At 41.9% G+C, this 24,508-nt stretch overlaps 1 protein-coding gene across 3 annotated transcripts in view; it reads left to right on the top strand.

Moving 5' to 3' along the window:
- Positions 1-24,508, top strand: part of ZFP1 (ZFP1 zinc finger protein) — an 837,904-nt gene that overhangs the window by 804,452 nt on the left and 8,944 nt on the right. Inside the window, exons 1-2 of one of the 3 annotated variants that reach the window (XM_008139657.3) lie at positions 1,994-2,095; positions 10,804-10,860. The exons of 1 other annotated variant lie outside the window; for it this stretch is intronic. In XM_008139657.3, coding sequence (XP_008137879.2) covers positions 10,846-10,860 — 15 coding nt within the window. In that variant the 5' untranslated portion in view covers positions 1,994-2,095; positions 10,804-10,845. Of the gene's footprint in view, positions 1-1,993; positions 2,096-10,803; positions 10,861-24,508 lie in introns of those variants that run through there. One more of the 3 variants, XM_054710127.1, reaches the window with a different exon arrangement.

Genomic DNA, 24,508 nt, shown 5'->3' with positions numbered 1-24,508 from the left:
CATCAGGAAAATCCAGATTGCCTGGAAATACTTCAGAATAAACAACCCAGTGTTTTCAGCATATAAATGGCAAAGAAAAAAAAAAAGAAATGGAAGGTTGATTCTATGTAGTAAAAAACATCAATCACAGGATATGGACTCATTTGGATCTTGAGTTTTAAAAATTTGAAGATCCCAGCTGGTGTGGTTCAGTGGTTGAATATCAACCTATGAACCAGGAGGTCATGGTTTGATTCCCTGTCAGGGCACATGCCCAGGTTGCGGACTCGATCCCCAATGTGGGGCATGCAGGAGGCAACCGATCACTGATTGTCTCCCATCATTGACGTTTCTATCTCTCCCTCTTCCTTCTTCTCTGAAATCAATTTAAAAAATATATTTTAAAAAAAACTTTAAAAATTTGAAGAAATGTATAATGTCTATGAAAAGAATTTGGAACTATGAACACCAAATGGCCATTTGAATACTATTAAGTACACATTGTTAATTTTTTAGGTGTGATAATGGCATACAGTGATTGTGCTTTAAGTGTGATCTGAAGACCCCTGAGTTTTCCCAAGACACTTGCACACTTGCAAGGGATCCAAGAGGTCAATATTATTTAATAATAATAATACCTACACATTATTTCCCTATTTCATTGACTCAACATTTGCACTAATGGTGCAAGAGCAGTTGGTGGGGGAACCTGCTGTTGCCATAGCAGGATTCCAGACAGTGGCAGCAAAGGGACCTAGCAGTCATTGCACTCTGCACTCTCACGCAATTGCAGAAAAGAAATGTTTCACTTAACTTATTGAAACAGTAAGAATTGCTAATTGTATTATTAAGTCTTAACCTTTGAGTGCATGTAATTTAATATTTTTATTGATTTCAGAGAGAAAGGGAGAGGGAGAGATAGAAACATCAATGATGAGAGAGAATTGTTGATCGGCTGCCTCCTGCACGCCCTACACTGGGGATCAAGCCTGCAACCCAGGCATGTGCCCTGATCTGGAATCAAACCATGAATGAATAAATTATAGTATATCTAGACAATGGGATATTGTTCAGTGCTAAGAAGAAATGAGCTATCAAGCCTTAAATACATATACTAAGTAAAGAAACCAATCTGAAAAGACTACATACTGTATGATTCCAACTATTTAACATTCTGGAAAAGGCAAAAACTGTGAAGAAAATAGAGAGTTTAGCCAAGGGCTCAGGGAGAAAGAGGGAGAAATGAATAGATGGAACACAGGGGATTTTTAGGGCAGTGAAACTATTCTGATACTATAGTGGTGGATACATGTCATTTCATATTTATCAAAACCCATAGAATATATAACCCCAAGAGTGGACCCTAATGTAGACTACTGACTTTGGGTGATGTGTCAGTATACGTTGGATTGTAACAAATGTTCCACTCTAGTAGGGGATGTTAATAGTGGAGGAGGCTATACATGTGTAGGGAAAGGTGGTATCTGGGAACTTTTTGTACTTTTTTCCCTCAAATTTTACTGTGAACCTAAAACTGCACTAAACAAAGTAAGAAAGCTAGTTGCAGCACATAATAGCTTTATGGCCAATGCTATTTTAAATATGTGAATTTAACACAGTTATCTTTGAAAAGTGAGACTATGGGTATTTTTTTCCCTTTCTTTCATTGTATACATAGATTCTATTTCAAATACAGATATCATAGATTACCTGTGTAACCTTTATAAGGCAGGTTTTTGTATTGGGGGGAGGTAGTGATTGTAACCCATAACCTGACCTGGAGGAAATGAACAGTCCAAGCCAAGGGATTCAGCGCTCATCCCAGCGGGCTAAAACCAGGCCAAGACTTTCCTGAGAGTCCCTAGCTAGAGCATGGCCCCGCAGGCTTCTGGGAAACGTAGTCTCGAGGATCGCTGGACCGGTCCTCGGAGGACCCTGGGATGGCTAGCAGCTCCTGCATCTGCGCATGTGCAAGGCTGTGAGCGCACCGGTGGCTGCCCTTCCCCCACCTCTGGCCGCGAGTGGGTGTCAGGGCCCTAGGTTTCCACGTATCTTCGCCGCCCCGCGCTGTGACCGGGCCTGGCGCTGAGCCACGCGTGGAGACTGGCCCCTCTAGGTATGAGGGAGGCTGACAGGCAGCTCCGTGGGGCCCGGGGACCGAGAGGAAGGAGATGAGGCATGGGCTCGTGCCCCCACGGGCTGGGAGCTCAAACTTCGGCGACTCGCTGGAGGCGGTGACCCTTGGGGCGGCGTCGGGGGCCGCCAGGCGCTCTCCTCGGCGCGGGGTTGGCAGGGCTCGCCGGGCCGGACGTGCGGGGGCGGGGACGGCGGAGGGGGAGGGTGGCTGCGAGGCTGGCCTTCCTCCCTTTGTCCGGAGAAGCGCCTCGGACCGCGGCGAGGGTCCGGCGGGCGGGAGGGAGTCCGGAAGTCCGGCCGGACGCGCGTGACTAGGCCGGCGGGGGCGCGGCGAGGCCGGGGGCGGGGCCGGGCACACCTGGCCGCGCTCACGTGCCACGTGCTGCGTCCCGCGGCCTCGCGGGGTGCTGGGAGGATTGAAAGCGCCGGCAAGTTTCGCTGAAGGAGAGCGCTGGCGTCTTGGCAGGAGCCTTTCCGGCTAGGTGTTCCCCCAGCCCGCACCCCTGCCCTGGGACTTCGCTAGCCTCCCAGGCTCCCCCGAAGGAGAAAGGTCCGCTCCGAAGGGGGAAGTGATTTGCGCAGGTCCCGCTGGTACTTATGTGGGTGGCACGTCTCTTCCTCTGCCTTTTGACGCTGCTCACCGGTAGGTTTTGCTCTGCAGGCGTTTTCAATTTCTCTCCAGTTGAACTTGCTGCTCTTGCCTTTTGCGGCACCCCAAGCCTTCACTACTTGGGATTATACACGTTTCCTGAGGATTCCCACTGGTACTTTAGAATCGTGTGGGTTTGTGTTGTTTTTTTTTTTGGTTTTGAAAACTTTATTGGTTTTCAAAGAGGAATAAAAACCTCTATTCAAGAATATAGTAGCTATTGCAATTCATATTTTTCTTTTTTTAAATTTCTTTATTGATTAAGGTATCACGTATTTGTCCTCGTCCCCCCCATTCCCATCCCACACCCCTCCCCACACATGCCCCCACCCCACCGTGTGGGTTTTTTTTTTTTAATTGCTGGTACTCTTATTGTGATCCCGGTAATGGTTACATTAAATTAGGGGGAATGTACACCTTTATGTTGTTGGGTCTTACTGTAGACCTTCCCCATTTGTTCAAATCCTCTTTTTTTTAGAAAAATATATATGTTTTAATGATTTTTTACAGAGAGGAAGGGAGAGGGATAGCTAGAAACATCGATGAGAGAGAAACATTGACCAGCTGCCTCCTGCACGCCCCCTACCGGGGATGTGCCCGCAACCAAGGTACATGCCCTTGACCGGGACCCAACCTGGGACCTTGGAGTCCGCAGGCTGACACTCTATCCACTGAGCCAAACCGGTTTCAGCTGTTCAAATCCTCTTTTATTTTTACCGCCCCCCCCCTGCAGTATTTTAAAATTTTTAGAAAATGATTGCGTTTTTCTTAACTTTATTCTTATGTAGTTAATTTCATTGCTATTGAAGATGGAATTTTTCGATTATTTTATCTTTTTTTCTCTCGTTTTTGCTATTTCCCTTTTTTTAAGTTTGTGTATTTGAGATTTGTCCCTTTTCTTCCTCTATTAGTGTAGCTAATGGTTATCTGTTTTATCCACGTAAGAAACATTCAAACCTGTAGAAAATTTTTGTGAGTTTATTTGAGCCAAGCTGTCGATAATTGCCAGGAAGCAAAATCTCAACAGATTGAGAAAATGCTCCAGAGAATGGCAGTTTTGCGTCTTATTTTATACTGGGATTGGATAAAAAGTAAAATGATAAACACATCTTTTACATAGGTGGGTACAGGATAGTTAACAGGATAACGATGAGAGGATTCTTGGTCTCTGCCTTGGATAGTTAACAGGATAACGATGAGAGGATTCTTGGTCTCTGCCTTGGTGAATTGGTTGTGTCCTGACGAGTCTGGAAAAAGGGAGGTATAAAAAAGAAAAAAGCCCTAGCTGGTTTGGCTCAGCTGATAGAGCATCGGCCTGTGGACTGAGGGGTCCCAGGTTTGATTCAGGTCAAGGGCACATGCCTGGGTTGCGGGCTGGATCCCCAGTAGGGGGCGTGCAGGAGGCAGCCAATCAATGATTTTCTCATCATTGATATTTCTCTCTCTCCCCTCTGCCTTCCTTTCTGAAATCAATAAAAATATATTAAAAAGAAGAGAAAAAAAAAGGGAGGTTACCTTAACATTCCAAAGGTATGTTATGGTAGATGCTAAAAGACAATAGGTTTAATTAAGGTAAAGATTGACTTTTGTCAGGGAAGATTCTAGCCTAGAGAATATGACTACCTTTTAGAAACTCCTTTTAGTTAAAAGGTTTTTTAAAAATATATTTTTATTGGTTTCAGAGAGGAAGGGAGAGGGAGAGAGAAATGGAAACACTGGGGATCAAGCCTGCAACCCGGGCATGTGCCCTTGACAGAAATCGAACCGGGACCCTTCAGTCCTCAGGCCAAGGCTCTATCCACTGAACCCAACTGGCTTGGGCAGTAATATTTTTAAATAACCCGCTTTGGTTTCATTGGATTTCCCAATTTTTCTGTTTTCAATGTCATTGATTTCTGCTCTTACCTTTATTATTTCCTTCCTTATGCTTGCTTTGGGTTAAGTTTACTTTTTTTTTTTTCTTTCTCTTTTTTCTTAAGGTGGAAGGTGAGGTCACTGAAACCTTTTATCTTTTTTTTTTTTTTGAAACCTTTTATCTTATAGTAATAGTTTAATGCTATAATTGTCCCTCTGAATACTGCTGTAGCTACATCTCTCAAATTTTTATATATTGTTTTCATTTCTGTGTTTTTTTAAACATCCCTTGTGATTTTCTTTTTCACCCTTTGGTTATTTAGAAGTCTGTTTAATTTCCAAGTATTTGGAAATTTTCCAAATCTCTTTCTATTAATGATTTCTACTTTAATTCTGTTTTTAAAAAAATATACTCTCAAATTTCAATTCTTTAAAACTTGTTGAGGTTGGCCCTAGCTGGGTAGCTCAGTTGATTAGAGCATCGTCCTCATATATGACAAGATTGGGGGTTTGATTTCCAGTCAGGGCACATACAAGAGTTAAGCAGTGAATGCATAAATAAATGGAACAACAAATTGATGTCTCTCTCTCTCTCCCCCCTCTCCTCCTCTTCCTCCCCACCCCCTAAAAACCAATCAGTAAATTAATTTAAAAAAACTGAGGTTTTGAATATGATTTATTTTGGTGACTGTTTCATATGTACTTTAATGACTATTGTACTGTCATTGGAGTCTTCTAGAAATAATACTAAATGGGTTAGGGTAGTTCATACTGTGGTTCAGTTCTTCTGTATCATTACTGTTTTCTATCTGTTCTGTCACTGAGGAAAAAGTATTGACGTCTCCAACTATAATTATGGATTTATCAATTTTTCCTTTTTTAAATCATTTCTTCTTGTGTTTTGAAGTTCTTTTGTTAGGTACATATACATTTAGGATTATTCTGTCTTAGTGGTGATTTGCCACATTTATTATTATGAACAATCACTCTTTATCCCTCGTAATATTCCTTCTGAAATTTATTCTGTCTGATATTTATATAATCATTACAGCTTTTTTTCTTTGGGTCTGCAAGGTATATCTTTTTTGATCCTTTTGCTTTTGACCTAGTTATGTTTTTATATTTAAAACAGTCTGCTTATATACAGCACATAATTTGGCATTGCTGCTTTTTTTTATTAAATCTTTATTGTTCAGATTATTACAATTGTTTCTCCTTTTTCCCCCCCATAGCTCCCCTCCACCCGGTTCCCACCCCACCCCATGCCCTTACCCCCCCCCCCCACTGTCCTCATCCATAGGTGTATGATTTTTGTCCAGTCTCTTCCTGTACCCCCCACACCCCTTTCCCCCCGAGGATTGTCAGTCCACTCCCTTTCTATGCCCCTAATTTTATTATATTCACCAGATTATTCTGTCCATCAGATTTTTTATTCACTTGATTTTTAGATTCACTTGTTGATAGATATGTATTTGTTGTTCATAATTTTTATCTTTACCTTTTTCTTGTTCTTCCTCTACTTAAAGACTACCTTTCAGCATTTCATATAACACTGGTTTGGCGTTGATGAACTACTTTAGCTTTTTCTTATCTGTGAAGCTCTTTATCTGACCTTCAATCCTGAACGGTACCTTTGCTGGGTAGAGTAATCCTGGTTGTAGGTTCTTGCTATTCATCACTTTGAATATTTCTTGCCACTCCTGTCTGGCCTGCATAGTTTCTGTTGAGAAATCAGCTCACAATCGTATGGGTACTCCCTTGTAGGTAACTAACTTTCTCTTGCTGCTTTTAATATTCTCTCTTTGTCTTTTGCTCTTGGCATTTTAATCATGATGTGTCTTGGTGTGGTCCTCTTTGAATTCCTTTTGTTTGGGGTTCTCTGCGCTTCCTGGACTTGTAAGTCTATTTCTTTCACCAGGTTGGGGAAGTTTTTGGTCATTATTTCTTCAAATAGGTATTTAGTATCTTGCTCTCTCTCTTCTTCTGGCACCCCCATAATTTGAAGTTGTCCCAAAGGCTCCTTACACTATCTTCATATTTTTTTGATTCTTTTTTCTTTTCCGGTTGGGTGTTTTTTTGCTTCTTTGTATTTCAAATCTTTGACTTGATTCTTGCGATCCTCTAGTCTGCTGTTGGATCTCTGTATATTATTCTTTATTTCAGTTAGTGTATGCTTAATTTCTGGTTGGTCCTTTTTCACATCCTCGAGGGTCTCACTAAATTTATTGGCCTTTTCTAGAAAATTCTTGAAAAACCTTATAACTGTGGTTTTGAACTTTATATCCAGTAGTTTGCTTTCCTCCATTTCTTTCATTTGTGACCTGTTTCTTTGTCTCCGCATTTTGGCTGCTTCCCTGAGTTGATAGAGTGGCTTTGTGTGCTAGGTGTCCTATAGGGCCCAGTGGCTCAGCCTCCCCAGTTACCTGAGGTGGACACTCTTGGTGCACCCTTTTGTGGGCTGTGTGCACAGTCTTTTTTTTTTTTTATTTTTTACAGAGAGGAAGGGAGGGGGATAGAGAGTTAGAAACATCTATCAGCTGCCTCCTGCACACCTCCTACTGGGGATGTGCCTGCAACCAGGGTACATGCCCTTGACCAGAATTGAACTTGGGACCTTTCAGTCTGCAGACCGACACCCTAGCCACTGAGCCAAACTGGTTAGGGCTGTGTGCACTGTCTTGTTGTGTTAAGTCTTGATTGTTGTTGGTATCACTGGGAGGAGTTGACCTCCAGGCCAATTGGCTGTGAGGATCAGCTGTGTCTACGATGGGAGAATTTCTGTGCTGGAGACACCCTTATGGGGCAAGGCTTGCTTCAGTGGGGCTTTGGTGCTCACTGAGTCTGCCCCCTAAGTGTGTCCCTTGTGGATCTGAGGAGTTGTATCTGGATGGTGCCACTCTGACCACTGAGTACACTGGCTCTTGGATTTCCAAGGAGGTGCTAATTTAGCCTCTGCCTGAGGCCACCCAGCAGGAGCTACAGAGAGATCTGCAGATTCCTCTTGTTTGTTTGGGTTTTGGAGGTGCCCAGATGAGGCCCAGCTGTGAAGCAATGCAAGCTGCTGTGGGGCCTTGGGCCTTCTTTTGGATGTTCTGGGTCTCTCTGACTCAGCTGCAGTTAGTTAGGTAATTTTAGATATTAAAAGAATCAGGCCAGTGGTCAGCAAACTCATTAGTCAACAGAGCCAAATATTAACAGTACAACGATTGAAATTTGAGAGCCAAATTTTTTAAACTTAAACCATCTTGCTAGGTAGGTACATTGTTATTAACTTAATTAGGGTACTCCTAAGCTGGCCTTTGCTAAAAACTCAAGGGGCCAAAGAGCCGCATGTGGCTCATTTGCCGACCACTGGACCAGGCCATTCATATGCAAAAGCCTCTGTGCACAGCTAGGGTGGGGCGAAGTCTCAGGGCAGAGCAAACAGCAATGGCTTCCTGTCAGCCCTGCCCTAAGAGGCCACCAGGTCTCAGTGTCCCACAGTAATTGCTGCAAGCACCTCTGAGAGAAAGCCGCCCTTGTGTTCCAGCCCAATGCCAGACAGTCCAGTTTCTTCCCATATGAGTCTGGGTCCCCAGAGTCCTGCCCAGAACTGGAGTTCAGAGCAGTCAGGAGTTTGTGTCTCCCTCCCGCTTGAAAAAGCCAGCTGGGTACTCAGTTGTCAGCCCTCTTTGCACACGCTCCTCTATACTTGTGCACTTTACTTCCGCAGCTCCTCTGAGTCTCAGTGTGCTTTTCTCTTCCCTTCTAGTTGTAGAATTTCCATTCAGCCAGCCTTCCTGTGGTTCTGGATGATGTGTGTTTTGTCTTTTAGTTGTAGTTTTGAAGTGGTTGTGCAAGGCAGCAAGTTCAGGTGTTTACCTATGCCATCTTGGTTTCTCCTGGCATTGCTTTTTTATTGGTAACCTTTGTCATTTAATTGGTGTGTTTATACCAGTTGTTGATGTGGCTGCATTAAAACCAACCATCTTGCTAGTTTTTTTTCTACTTGTCCCATCTGATCTTTGTTCTTATTTTCCTCTTTTTCTGACTGCTTTTGGATTTTGTGAGGACTTTTTATGATTTCACTTTTTTTTCACCATCTGCTTATCATTTATACCACTTTAAAAATTTTTTTCTGTTGTAATCACAGTGGACCTTTAAATAATATCATGCTGTGTAATGTAAAATAGTACACTCCCAATTTCATTACCTCACTCTTTGTGCTATTATTTATCTTTATTTTTAACCATTGGGGAGATCATTATTTCTTTGTGTAGACCCAGGTTTCTGTCTGGTATTATATCCCTTCTATCTGAAGAACTTGTTTAAATAAAATATTTCTTATAGTAGAGGTCTATTGTAATGAATTCTGTTTTTGCTTATTTAAAAAGGATTTTATATCTTTTTTTATTTTGAAAGGTATATTTGGCCCTAACTGGTTTGGCTCAGTGGATAGAGCTTTGGCCTGCAGACTGAAAGGTCACAGGTTCGATTCCAGTCAAGGGGCATGTACCTTGGTTGAGGGCACATCCCCAGTAGGAGGTGTGCAGGAGGCAGCTGATTGATGTTTCTCTCTCATCGATGTTTCTAACTTGCTATCCCTCTCCCTTCCTCTTTGTAAAAAATTAATAATATATATTAAAAAAAAGAAAGAAAGGTATATTTGCTGGGTATAGAATTCTGGTTGATAGGTGTTTTTTAAAAGCACATTAAAGATGTCAGTACATTGTCTTCTGACTTGTATATTTCCTGATGAAAATGACTGTGATTATTTCTTTCTCTGTATATAGTATGCCTATTTTTCCTCTGGCTGCTTTCAAGACTTCCTCTTTGACTTTGGTTTTCAGTGGTCTGACTATGATGTGTCCTTGTGTGTCTTTGTTTTTTTGTGTGTTTTTTAAATTTATTTTATTGATTTTTTACAGAGAGGAAGGGAGAGGGATAGAGAGGTAGAAACATCGATGAGAGAGACACATCGACCAGCTGCCTCCCGCACAACCCCCACCGGAGATGTGCCCGCAACCAATGCACATGCCCCTGACCGGAATCGAACCCGGGACCCTTCAGTCCGCAGGCCGACGCTCTATCCACTGAGCCAAACCGGTTTCGGCGTGTCTTTGTTTTTTGTGTGTGTTTTTTTCTTTTATTTTATTGATTTTTTACAGAGAGGAAGGGAGAGGAATGGAGAGTTAGAAACATAAATGAGAGAGAAACATCAATTAGCTGCCTCCTGCACACCCCCTACTGGGGATGTGCCCGCAACCAAGGTACATGCCCTTGACTGGAATTGAACCCGGGACCCTTCAGTCTGCAGGCCGACGCTCTATCCACTGAGCCAAACCGGTTTTGGCTTGGATCTGTGATTTGATATTCATTATTTTTGGAAAATTCTTGGCTATTATGTCTTTAAATATTTCTGTCCCATTTTTCCCCCCTCCATTTGGGTTTCCAATGACATGTTTGTTAGGTCATTTGATATTGTGCCACAGCCCTTGGATACTCTGTCCTTTTATTTTTTTTTCTTCCATTTTCTCTTTTTATTTCAGGTTGAGTAATTTTTTAAACCTATCTTAAGATTTTCTCAATTTAATAATGAGCCTGTTGAAGGTGTTCTTTCAACTTGGTTACTATTTTTCTTTCTTAGCATATTCATCTGATTCCTTTCTTGCAGTTTCCATCTCTTCTGAAATTTTCTATTTATTCGTGTTGTGGATAACCTTTCCCATTAAAGCCTTTAATATACGAGTTATATTTGCTTTAAATTCCCTGTCTATATTTATTAGTTGAGGTTTCTGTTGATTACTTTTTCTCTTGATAGTGGGTGTTTTTACTCATGCCTTTTCAGGTGTGTCATAATGTGTAATTGAAGGTTAATGCTGCCAATATGATTCTTTCTGCCCCTTTTTGGTTTTTTTAAATATATATATTTGTATTGATTTCAGAGAGGAACGGGGAGAGAGAGAAACATCAATGATGAGAGAATCATTAATTGGCTGCCTCTGGGAATCTAACCGTGACTTCCTGGTTCATAAGTAGATGTTCAGCCACTGAGCCACACCAGTCGGGCCTTTCTTCCCCTTTTGAAGAGGCAAAGTGACTATCCCAGGAGGTGATGTTTTCCCAGGTGATGTGCAGGGATTTCTTGGAGTTCTGAAGCAGGTCATATCTTTAATAACAATACCTTCCTTTTTGCTTTATTCCAGGTCTGCCTTTATATCTGTGCCTTTACCTAAAAGCTACCGAAAATGAACAAATCCCAGGTGAGTTGTTTATTCCCAATTTTGTTTTTTTAGTACATTTGAGGAAGTTTATAAGGATTCAGAATAAGAAACAGAAAAGTATAGATAAGTGAAATGCAAGGAAAACAGAGTAAATACAATACCAACAGCTGAAAAGCAAACCAAGTTAATTAAATGCCTTACATTGGTTATGAATATCATTTTCTTGGTTGTTTAGCATTAGGTCTGAAGAAATTTTATAGACCTTCATTTAGATGGTGTTTTGGACAGCATCTGCAGAAACAACCCAAATTAAAAGGGTTATTAATTTGTCTACAGTTATTTCATGTACCATTCTTTAGTACAAATGCAGAATTTTATCATGTGTATTTTATTCTTCTAATCAAATTAGCATAATGCAGAAAACTCAGTAAATATTTGGGTGTGTATTTAAATTCTCATCTAACTTCACAAGTTTCATTGTTATTGTTTTCTTGAGTAGCTTCCCAGAGTTTATTTGTACATATGTACAAAGTACAAATATAGGTTATTATAAGGTAGATTATTAATCATACTGTTCTATTTATATGTTTTGTTTTTAATTAATAGGCTTCATTTTTTAGAGCAGTTTTGGATTTACAGAAAATTTGAGTGGAAAAGTACAGAGAGTTCCCATATACTCCCTCTACACACAGTTACTCCTATTATCTACATTAATATGGTATACCTTAGAACTGTTGAGTCAATATTGATACTTAAACTAAAGTTAGAACTGATGAGTCAATATTGATACTTAAACTAAAGTACATAGATTAAATTGAGATTCACTCTTGGTATTGCATATTCTGTGGGTTTTGACTATATATAATGATGTGTATCTACCATCTTAATATAGAGAATAGTTTCACTGCCCTAAAAATCCCATGTGCTCTATTTATTTATCCTCACTTCTCTCTGAGCCCCTGGCAGACGCTGCTCTTTTTTTTTTGGACAGCAGTTATTCTCTTTTACAGATGGAAACTGAGGCTCAGAGTGGGTAAATGCTTCCAAGATTGCAAAGAAGTAGGAAGTGTGGAATCTAACACTTTGCAGTTACAGGGACCTTTTTCAAACCCAGTGTCTCTTTTGATTCCTTCCAACATCCTTGTGGGGGAAGAATTACCTTGTAAAGCTGAGGAAACCAAGTTCTGAGATAAGCTACTTGCCCAAGGCCAGGCCTACAGCATGTCGGTGGGTAGTCCTGGGCCTTCCCGTGCCAAGGCTTACCCGTGACCCCATGGGCCCAGTACCTGGTAGCTGACTTCTTGTTCTGTTCCTTGGCAATGGAGTCATTGAGCTTCCTCTCAAATTGCCAGGGGGGAATCCACACAGCATTCACCATCTCCACCAAGACAAACATTCCGGCCCACGCTGGGGGTTTGCACATCTACACGCAGCTGGCATTGCATGACTTTCCCACTGCTCTTTTTACTGTCTTTGTTGTTGAGCTTTTCCAGAATATAGTTGGAACCATACAGTATGTAGTCTTTTCAGATTGGTTTCTTTCGCTTAGAAATGCACTTACGATTCCCCTGTGTCTTTTCATAGCTTGATAGCTCATTTCTTTTTAGCACTGTATAATATTTTGTTATATGCCTGTACCACCATTTATCCATTCACCTGTTGAAGGGTCATCTTGGTTACTTCCACGTTTTGGTAATTGTGAATAAAGTTTCATATAAACATCATGTGCAAGGTTTTGCATGGACATAAAATACTAAGCATAATTTCCAGATTGTATGTCAAGAGTATGTTTTGTTTTGTAAGAAAAAGCTAAACTGTCTTCCAAAGTGGCCGTATCATTTTGTATTCCCACCATCAGTGAGTGAGAATTCCTGTTGATCCACATCCTTGCCAGCATTTGGTGTTGTCAGTGTTGTAGATTTTGGTCATTGTGTAGCAGTGTCTTGTTATAATTTACAAGTCCCTGATGACATGATATGGAGCATATTTTCATGTACTTATTTTCCATCTGTATATCTTCTTGCATGAGGTGTCTGTTATGACCTTTGACCCCCCCTTTTTTTTCTTTTTTTAAAGATATGCCTGTTTTTTATGTGTGTGTGTGTATTTTGTTTGTTTTTTTAATCCTCACCTGAGGATATTTTCCATTGATTTTTTTTTTTTTTTTAGAGAGTGGAAGAGAGAGGGAAAGACAGAAAGAACTATCCATGTGAGAGAAACACATGGATCGGTTGCCTCCTGCACAAGCCCCAACCAGGGCCCTGACCAGAGAGGAGCCCACAAATGAGATATGTGCCCTTGACCGGAATTGAACCCAGGACCCTTCGGTCCGCAGGTTGACACTCTATCCACTGAGCCAAACCGGCTAGGGCTTTTGGCCCATTTTTAAATCAGGTTGGTTGTTTTCTTATTGTTGAGTTTTAAGAGTTTTTTTTTTTTTAAATATATTTTATTGATTTTTCACAGAGAGGAAGGGAGAGGGATAGAGAACTAGAAACATCGATGAGAGAGAGACATCGACCAGCTGCCTCTTGCACACCCCCCACCGGGGGATGTGCCCGCAACCAATGTACATGCCCTTGACCGGAATCGAACCTGGGACCTTCCAGTCCGCAGACTGACGCTCTATCCACTGAGCCAAACCGGCTTCGGCAAGAGATTTTTTTTTATACAATTTGGATACCAGTTCTTTATCAGATACGTGGTTTGCAAAGATTTTTTTTCCATCTGTGGTTTGTCTTTTCATTTTCTTGATTATGTATGTTTTTATTACTCACTAACATATCTTTAGTCTTTCCATACCTGAGCATAGTTTCCTAAATTTGTATTGTGTAATGTAACATGTATACAGTATTATAATACTCTTTACTTGTGGTATAACAAATATGTGTACTTTATTTTTTTTTAAAAAAAATATATTTTATTGATTTTTTACAGAGAGGAAGAGAGAGGGATAGAGAGTTAGAAACATCGATGAGAGAGGAACATCGATCAGCTGCCTCTTGCACACCCCCTACCGGGGATGTGCCCGCAACCAAGGTACATGCCCCTGACCGGAATCGAACCTGGGACCCTTGAGTCCGCAGGCCGACGCTCTATCCACTGAGCCAAACCGGTTTCGGCCAAATATGTGTACTTTAAATAAAATGGGCACCCATATACTTACCTAGGTTAAAAAATAGAACATTATCGCTGAAACTGGTTTGGCTCAGTGGATAGAGCGTCGGTCTGCGGACTGAAAGGTCCCAGGTTCGATTCCGGTCAAGGGCATGTACATTGGTTGCGGGCACATCCCCGGTGCAAGGTGTGCAGGAGGCAGCTGGTCGATGTATCTCTCTCATCGATGTTTCTAGCTCTCTATCCCTCTCCCTTTCTCTCTGTGAAAAATCAATAAAATATATTTAAAAAAAATAAAATAAAATAAAATAAAAATAAAAAATAGAACATTATCTGTTTTCTTTCTTTTTTTTCTTTTTTTGGTGTCTTTAAAAATTTTTTTATTTTTCAATTACAGTTGACATACAATATTATATTAGTTTCACAATAAGCATAGTGATTATACATTTATATATCTCACAACATGATCATCCCAGTAAGTCTAGAATCAATCTGACACCATACATAGTTATTACAATATTATTGATGATATGCTTCAATACATCCCTGTGACTCTTTTTATAACTGGGGATTTGTACTTAATCCCTTTCTGCTTTTTCATTCCTCCCCCCAACCCTCCACTCACTTAGCAATCATCAATTTGTTCTCTGTATCTATAAGGTTGTTTTGTTTGTTTTTTACATTTTATGTCTAAGCAAAATCATATACTTGTTTTTCTCTGAAAGACTTATTTCATGTATCTCTTTTGGGATTCTTCTGCACTTCCTGGATTTGTATGTCTCTTTCCTTTGCTGGGTTTGGGAAGTTTTCAGTTATTATTTCTTCAGATAGGTTTTCAGTCCCTTGCTCTCTTCTGGTACCCCTGTGATGTGAATGTTGGTATGCTTGATGTTGTCCCAGAGTTCCCTTAAACTAGTGGTTGCCAACCAGTGGTCCACAGACCACTGGTGGTCCATGAGGTCCAAGGTTGGCGACCACTGGTTTAAGGAAACCTTTGGAGCAGTGGTCGCCAACCGGTGGTCCGTGGACCATTGGTGGTCCATGAGGTCTGAAAGTTTGGCGACCCACTGCCTTAAACTATCCTTTTTTTTTTTTTTTTCTTTTTCTTCGCTGTTCCATTTTGGGTGTTTTCCAGGTCACTGATTCAATTCTCTCCTTCATCTAATCAGATGTTGATTCCCTCTAATGTATTCATTTCAGTTGTTGTATCCTTCATTTCTGACTGGTTCCTTTTTATGTTTTCTATCTCTTTTTATGTTTTCTATCTCTCTGTTGAAATTCTCACTGAGTTCATCTCTTCTTCCCCTGAGTTCATTGAGCATCCTTATAACCAGTGTTTTGAACTCTGTATCTGATAAATTGCTTGTCTCCATTTTGTTTAGTTATTTCTCTGGAGTTTTGTTCTGTTCTTTCATTTGGGACATGTTTCTTTGTCTCCTCATTTTTGCTGACTCCTAGTGTTTGTTTATATGCATTAAGGCAATCTGCTAACTCTCCCGCTCTTGACAGAGGGACTTTATACAGAAGCTGTCCTGTGGGGCCCAGTGGTACAGTCTCCCTGGTTGTTATTTCCTGTGTGGGTTGTGTGTGCCCTCCTCTTGTGGTTGAGCCTCCACTGCTGTTGGCCTATCAGTGGGTGGGGTTGATCTTTAGGATGACTAGCTGTGAGGCCTGGCAGTGACTACAGCAGACAAGCTGTTGTACTGTGGCTGACCCCATGACGCAGAAGTCACTTTAGTGGGGCTCTGGTGCCAATCAAGTTCTCCTTTCAGGTGTCTCATTTGTGTAGCTGGTTGGGTGGTGTTCTGGTGTGGTCTGAAGCCAGCCACTGGGTATGGTGGTTCTGGAGCAGGCCAAGTTCATCTGTCACCTGTGCCAAGCTTGGGGCCTCTTGGTAGGAGCTACAAAGTGATCTGTAGTTGGTTGCCACTTGTCCTGGTCTTGGAGGCACTTGGGAGAAGCTACAGTGCAAACTGAGGCTAGCACCATAATGTGAGATGAGGCCAGCTGCCCACGTATGCTGGGCTTGTGGTGACTTAATGGAAGCTATATTCCAGACCAAGACTGGCTGCCACTTATGCCAGGCTTGGGCCACTGAGGGGAGTTACAATGCAAGTTGAGACTGGTCACCATTTGTGCTGGACTTGGAGGCACTTATCAAGAGCTACAAGGTACACCAAGGCTGCCTGCTAATCATTTGGTGTTGTGGACCTTTGAGAGATTTTGGGAAAATTCACAGCATGAGCCAAGGCAAGCCACTTATGAAGATGAACCACTGGAAGAGGCTTGGGCCGATGGGGTGGGGTCTTAGTGAATCACCAGGGCCGGGTGAGCAGTGTTAGCCAGGCTAGTGGAGAGCACAGATTTGATGTCTGCCTGCATCTGGCCAGCTGGGTGGGAGGAGAATTCCACAAGGGAACAATGGCTGGGGCCTGCCAGCACTTTCAGCCCCAAAAGACTTGCCCTGACCCTACCCCTCTGGCCCTACCCCTCTAGCCCCTTCCTGAAGTTAGTCAATGTAGTTCCTTTCCTTACCTCCCTGGCTCTTGCGTGCTGCTGCCCCTGCACTGAAACTTGTAGCGAATTGGTGCGCAATTGAGTCTTTGCGTGGCCCTTTAACACGTTAAGCACCATTTCAGTCACCGGTGACTGACACTGTACTTTCTGTCCAGACCGGTCAGTCACTGGTGCCGCCAGCTTATCGGTGAAATCGGATATCACGGGCTAAACGGAAAGGAAGACAAAACAGGCTTGGCGCTTAACATATTAAGACCTGTAAGGCCTCAGTCTCTAGCAGCCCTTTATCTTTCTGGGATACAATCCCCACTGGTTTTCACAACCAGATGTTATGGTAACTCCCCTTTCCAGCACTGATGTCCTAGGGGGAATCTCAGCAGCTGAGCTATCTCCCCATCATGGGTGTGGGACCTGTTTCAAGTCTCTGCCCCTTTTACCAGTCTCCACATTGCTGTTTCTGTATATCCTTAGTTACAGGAATTCTGTTCAACTAGTGTTCAGGTGGTTCTCAATGCAATGATGGTTCTATCATTTAGTTGTAATTTTGATGTGGTTGGAGGAGAAGTGATCACAGGGTGTACCTACACTGCCATCTTGACTGACAGGAAGTCCCATTGTCCAATATCTATTTTTATGATACCTTCTCTGATTGAATCCTCCCAGTAGGTAGCTATCTTTCTTTTTTTATAAATATGTTTTTATCAATTTCAGAGAGAGGAAGGGAGAGAGAGAGAGAGATAGAAATATCAGTGATGAGAGAGAATCATCTATCGGCTGCCTCCTACATGCCCCAACCGGGGATCGAGCCCACAACCCGGGCATGTGCCCTGACCAGAAATTGAACCAGGACCTCCTGGTTCATAGGTCGATGCTCAACACCTGACCCACACCAACCGGGTGGTAGCTATTATTTTTATATTTTTGATAATTATTCCCTTAAAGATTTTACCACTTACATGTGCATCTCTAATCAATATAAACCCTAATAAATCAGGTTTGTTTTGTTTTTTATCCTTACCTGAGGATATGTTTTTTTTTTTAATTTTAAGTTAATCCTCACTTGATATTTTCCCATTGATTTTAATTTTAATTTTTTTAAAATTAATCCTCATTCTAGGATATATTTTTCCATTGATTTTTTTTTTTTTTTAGGGAGAGTGGAAGAGAGAGGTCTTGAAAGACAGAGGGGAAAAAAATTTTTTTTAATATATCTTTATTGATTTCAGAGAGGAAGGGAGAAAGGAGAGAGAGATAGAAACATCAATGATGAGAGAGAATCATTGATTGGTTGCCTCCTGCATGTCCCCTACTGGGGTTCAAGTCTGCAAACTGGGCATGTGCCCTTGACTGGAATCAAACCCGGGACCCTTTGGTCTGCAGGCCAATGCTCTGTCCACTGAGCCAAACCGGCTAGAGCTCCATTAATCTTTAGAGAGAGTGAGAGGGAGGAAGGGAGGCCAGGGTGAAGATAAGTTTTTTGATTTTTACAGATAAAGAGAGATGTCAATTTGAGAAACAAACATCGATAATTTGCCTCCCATACACTCCCCATCTGGGATCGAACCCATAACCTAGGTATGTGCCCTGACCAGGAATCGAACCCACAATCTTTTGGTATACAGGATGATGCTCCAATCAACTGAATTGGCAAAAACTCAGTTTTGGAAAACTATAACTGGAATTTATATTGCCATGTTTTACATAATTTTCTGTCTGATTAGTGGAGGGTTTTGTTTTTTTTTTTCTTCTAGATTTGAAAGATGTCCTTTCATGCATCCATGTTCCTTATGTCAAGATTCAGGGTTTTTATTGTTGTTTTTTCAAGTTACATTAGCAAATGTCAGCTAAAGAGAAGTGATTCCACTCATGCATTTCTGGTGGTAGTATAAAATGATGGTCTTACTGGGGAGCAAGCAGTGTAGCAAAACTTATCAAGCAAACACAAATCTAGTTGTGTCTAGAAATTTTGCTGGTATTGGATAAAAGCTTCTAGGAGAAGATGAGTTGAATAGTCTCTGGATTTATAAAAATTTCTATTGGAGAAGTCATTGTCATTGGCAAGGTCATGAGATACAGGAAAACATAAGATTGAGCCATCTGGCAGGGTCATAGTGTGGATCAGGTCGGCAGGATTATAATTAGAATGAGTGGGCTGCTCTTTATTCTCTGACTAGAGGCTTGGTGCATGAATTCGTGCACCAGTGGGGTCCCTCAGCCTGGCCTGCGGGATTGGGCCAAAACCGGTTCTCTGACATCCCCTGAGGGGTCCTGGATGGCGAGAGGGCACAGGCCAGGCCGAGGGACCCCACCGGTGCACAGTTGGGGCTGGGAAGGGACCGTGGGAGGGCTCCAGGGCATGTCCGGCCCATCTCACTCAGTCCCTATTGGCCGGACCCCAGCAGCAAGCTAACCTACTGGTCAGAGCGTCTGCCCCCTGGTGGTCAGTGCACATCATAGCGAGTGGTTGAGCGGCCTTAACATATCATTAGCATTTTATTGGTTGAATGGACTACCAGACACTTAGCATATTAGGCTTTTATTATATAGGACTAGAGGCTTGAGGCACAAAATTTGTGCAAGAGTAGGCCTTCCTTCCCCTGGCTGCTGGCACCGGCTTCCCTCTGGCCACAGCCCCGGCTTCATCTGGAAGGTCATCTGGAAGGATGTCTGGTCTAATTAGCATATTATGCTTTTATTATTATAGATTCTTAGCTCGCTAGTTAACTGCCAACTCTCAGGAGTAGATCAGAGTAGAATACTTCTGTGGGATGAAATGAATATCCTCATTTGATCCAAGGCAGTCTGGTGTGAAGGGGAGAGATAAATGTCATCACCACATGCTCAAGATAAGCCAAGCCATGTACAGATAAGAATTTGGACTAAGAATCTTGGATATCAATTCAGACGTGTGAGAATATCTATATATATAAAAAACCCTAATATGCAAATAGACCAAATGTTGGAACAACACTCTATCCACTGAGCCAAACTGGCTAGAGCTCTGAACAACTGGTCGATATGACTGCGCTGACCACCAGGGGGTGCGTGCGGAACATGGCGGGTGTCAGCCGTGGCGGGATGGTGGAGCAGGTGAGTGGGAGCGTGTCAGACCAAAGTGGGATACCGGTCGCTGTCATCCAGGTGAGCCTCTGGCGGTTACTGAAAAATATTTGCTCCCGTGTGCCGCGGTCCCACCCGGCACTCACACCCACTGATGGCAATGGTCCCGCTCGCACCCGCTGCTGGCACCAGCCACAATTGCTCTGCACCATCAGTGGGTGCGAGCGGGGCTGGTGCCATCAGAGTGTGGGGCTGCCGGCAGACAGGGACCGGGGGCTGTGGTGGGAGGGGCCGGGCGGGGGCGTGGAGGATGGGCCGAGACCCGCCCCTGCGCCCACCACAGCCTCGTGGCCTGCAGTTCCTTTCAAAGTACATGAATTCGTGCACTGGGCCCCTAGTGTGTTTATAAAGTGTGGATCTTGCAAAAAAAAGAATTTGGGCCCTAGCTCGTTTGGGTCAGTGGATAGAGCGTAGGCTGTGGACTGAAGGGTCCTAGGTTCAGTTCCAATCGGGGGCACATGCCCAGGTTGCAGGCTCAATCCCCAGTGGAGGGTGTGCAGGAGGCAGCCAATCAGTGATTCTCTCTCATTGATGTTTCTATCTCTCTCCCTTCCTCTCTGAAATCAATCAAATTATATTTAAAAACAAACAAAAAGAATTTGTGCCAGGTTCACTCAGGCATTCTGCCTCAGGTTGAAAAGGTTAATCAGTGGTTGTAGGCATCATTTTAATGACAGCCTTCAAAATGTCTTCTTTTGAATCACACTTTTCCAATTTGTACAAGCAATTGGATATCAGTAGAGAAACTGCCATCCTGCAATCTCCTTCAAATCCCTCTTAGGAATTTCCTTCAGCTCCTTCCCATATCATTGTCTTTTTGGATTACTATTGCTTTATTGGAATCCATTGTTAATTAGCTTCTTGAGAAAGGGTACTTGAGAAATACATTTTTTTGATACTTTGTATTTCTGAAAATGTCTTTGTTCAGTTCTGATACTTGCTTGATAGATAATATGGGGATTTGTCCATTCCTTGTTTTAGTTTAGCTTAGTTCTGTCAGTTTTAGCTTATGTAATTTGAACTATGTTATTGAGTACTTACACATTTATTATGTGCACATTTATGTATGTTCTGTCGTCCTGATGATTTACCCTTCTATCATTTTGGAATGTCATTGTTTATTTCTGGTTAAAATCCTTGTTTGATATAAATATAGCCTACCTACTTTTTTGTGGTGTTTTTATGGTATATCTTTTTCTTTTTCCAGTCTTGTTGTTTCAACCTATATGTGTCTTATGCATTTCCTCTAAACAGCATATAGTTTGTTTTTTAAAAACAAACTTGACAATTTTATTTTTATTTCCTTTATAATTAATTTAATTATAGGCACTGTTGGATTTGTGTCATCTTGCTATTTGTTTTTTATAAATTTTGTTTGCACATGCATTTTTTATTTTTTTAAATATATTTTTATTGGTTTCAGAGAGGAGGGAGAGAGAGAGAGAAACATCAATGAGAGAGAATCATTGATTGGCTGTCTCCCGCAAGCCCCACACTGGGGATCAAGCCCGCAACCTGGGCATGTGCCCTGACCAGGAATTGAACCGTGACCTCCTGGTTTGTAGGTTAACGCTCAACCACTGAACCACACCAGCTGGAGTGTACATGCATTTTTATATATATATATATATATATTTTTTTATTGATTTTTTTACAGAGAGGAAGGGAGAGGGATAGAGGGTTAGAAACATCAATGAGAGAGAAACGTTGATCAGCTGCCTCCTGCACACTCCCCACTGGGGATGTGCCTGCAACCAAGGTACATGCCCTTGACTGGAATCAAACCTGGGACCCTTCAGTCCACAGGCTGACACTCTATCCACTGAGCCAAACCGGTTAGGGCTGTACATGCATTTTAAAAAATATGTTTTTATTGGTTTTAGAAAAAGAGGGAGAGGGAGAGAGATAGAAACATGATTGGCTGCCTCCTGCACGCCCCCTACTGGGGATCAAGCCAGCAACCCCTGGCATATGCCCTGACTGGGAATCGAACCAGTGACCTCTTTGTGCATAGGACAATGCTCAATCCACTGAGCCCCACTGCCAAATTTATTGGGGTGACATTGGTTCACAAAACTATACAGATTTCAATTGTACAATTCAATAAAACGTCACTTGCTATTTGTTTTTTAATCTGTCTTTCTGTGCTCTTTTCCTTTGCATCTTTTGTTTTTAAGTGGTTTCTGTAGGGGTTACAGTTTATATACCTTACCGATCACCTTGAAGTAATATTATACTACCTTAGTACAATTCAAGAATACTCTACAGTATAAATCAGTGAATTCTTGCAATTTTCATTTATCTGTATAAGCTTTTATTTTGCCTTCATTTTGAAAAGTATTTTCACTGGATATAGAATTCTAGGGTGTTTTTTTCCTTTCAATATTTAAAAGATGGTATTTTACTTTTGACTCAGTTCTCTGGTGTGTTTGTTAAGAATTAAGTCTTCATTTTTATTGCTGTTTCTGTAGGTAATGCATCTTTTTCTTCTGGCTACTCTTTTGTTGTTGTTAATCCTCACATGAGGATATTTTTTTTCCATTGCTTTTTAGAGAGAGTGAAAGGGGACAGGAGCGGGAGAGAGAGACACAGACTGGTTGCCTCCTGCACACCTCCTGACCAGGGGCAGGGAGTGAACCTGCAACCCAGATACATGCCCTTGACCAGGCATCGAACCCGAGACTCTTTGGTTTACAGGCAGGTGCTTTAACCACTGAGAACACTGGCCAGGGATGCTTGGGCTTTTTTGAGTTTTTTAGATTTATGGTCAATGTCTTGTTTTTGTTTTTTCTTTCAACATTCTAAGCGATATTTGTTTTTTCTTTCAACATTCTAAGCGATAATAAGTTAAATTTTTTGACCATGTCTCAAATCTTTTATATTTTCCCCCCATTTTTTCTCTCTGTGCTTCAGTTTGGATATCTTCTATTGACCAATATTCAAGTTCACAATTCTTTTTTTTTTTTTTTAAAATATACATTTTATTGATTTTTTACAGAGAGGGAGAGGGATAGAGAATTAGAAACATCGATGAGAGAGAAACATCAATCAGCTGCCTCCTGCACGCCCCCTACTGGGGATGTGCCCGCAACCAAGGTACATGCCCTTGACTGGAATCAAATCTGGGACCCTTCAGTCCGAAGGCCGACGCTCTAGCCACTGAGCCAAACCGGTCAGGGCAAGTTCACAATTCTTGTCTTCTGTTGTGTCTAGTCTGGTATTAAGTCTACACAATTATTTTTTATTTCAGTTACTATATTTTGCAGTTTTAGAATATCTATCTGGTCATTTGCCTTTTAATTTTGTTGGTTTCTTTGCTGTGCAAAAGCTTTTTCATTTAACTTAGTCACACTTGTTTATTTTGCTTTTCAGCCATTTTTATGGCTTGGCTATGGTGGAGAGATCTTTATGCCTGATATTATGTCTTATAACGAAATTAATATTTTGCCTTTAAATATTCCAACGTGTGTGTAGGCTTCGCCACACCAACAAGCAATTCTCAGACACCAATATGAGAATTCAGCTTAATTCTAACACTGTCTACTTGGAATCAGATTCCACAGGTTAAGGGTTCAGTCCTACCCAACTTCAGTTGCCAGTTGGAAGCCCAGGTTGTTACCTGTGCTTCTAACCAACTGGCTACAGATTGGAGGTTCCATCAATCACCCTCCCCCCAACTCAGGATGCTAACTGCAAGTCTGGTATGTTCGCTGTGCTGCTGACTGGCTGTGAATCAGAGTTCCCAGACCTCCTCCTTGGGTTCAGTTACTTTTCTAGAGTAGCTCACAGAACTCAGAAAAACATTTTACTTATTAGATCGCTGGTTTATTGTAAAGGACATAACTCAGGAACAGCCAGGTGGGAGGGATGCATAGGGCAAGGTTTGAGGAAAGGGCACAGAGCTTTCATGCCCTTTCCAGGGGTGCCACTCTCCCAGCTCCTCCAAGTGCTCACCAACCCAGCTCTTTGGATCTGTCCTTTTGGGTCCTTTCTCCTCCAGTACATGGTCGTAATTGATTACATCATTGACCGCTGACCATCCATCTCTTCTCCGCAGAGGTCCTGGGACTGAACATTCCAACCCTCTAATTCCAAGATTGGGTCTCCTGGCCTCCAGCACCCACATCTTTGGGTGTTTTCCAAAGGTCACCTCCTTAACAGAACAGAAATATTAGTCACTCTCCACACTTAGGAAATTCCAGAGGTTTGGGGAGCTGTGAACAAAAATCAAATATATATGAGAAATATAATTTGGTCATCTGAATAACCAAGTGTATATTTCTTATAAATCATAATACAGTCTGCCCCTGATCTTCAAACACATCCTGGTATAGTAAAACAGTCATAAAGGTCAAAAGCACGTTATTTAAATCCCATTCAGTTATTAATAACTATCCTGTCCATCATATTGTAAGAAGAGTCTCCCAGGCCAAATTTGCTCAGGGTTGCAGACTTCTGTTCCAGCTTGTGAGGTTCCAAAAGCTGTATTTGGCTTCACCCCTTCAGGTGTTGGGAGTGAAAATTTTTGTCTTGCCCTGGCCAGTGTCCTCAGTGGTTAGAGCATTGGCCCTCGCACCAAAGGGTGGTGGGCTTGCTCCCTTCCCTGAGTCGGGGCACGTGCAAAGGCAACCAGTTTATGTGTCTTTCTCACATTGCTGTTTCTCTCTCTCTCCCTCCCGCCCTTTTACTCTCTGAAAAGCAATGGGAAAATCATCTGGTGAAGATTAACAAAAAAAATTTTTTGATCTTCTCTTCTAGGTTCTTGTGGTTGGTGTAATAATCAAATTAACATGAGACAGGTTAGCAGGAGAAATACAAATTGAAGTTTAAGAACATGTATACTTCCTGTATGTGTGGGAGAGACCCAAGAAAATGGAATAACTAGCCATCACCTTCAGCTAAAGACAAAAGATGTTGGGGGAGGGGTGTCAGT

Source organism: Eptesicus fuscus, chromosome 21, assembly GCF_027574615.1.
Source record: "Eptesicus fuscus isolate TK198812 chromosome 21, DD_ASM_mEF_20220401, whole genome shotgun sequence".
Taxonomy (NCBI): Eukaryota; Metazoa; Chordata; class Mammalia; order Chiroptera; family Vespertilionidae; genus Eptesicus; species Eptesicus fuscus.
The sequence above is the reverse complement of the archived record's forward strand: the minus strand, read 5'-3'. Positions and strand labels throughout refer to the sequence as shown.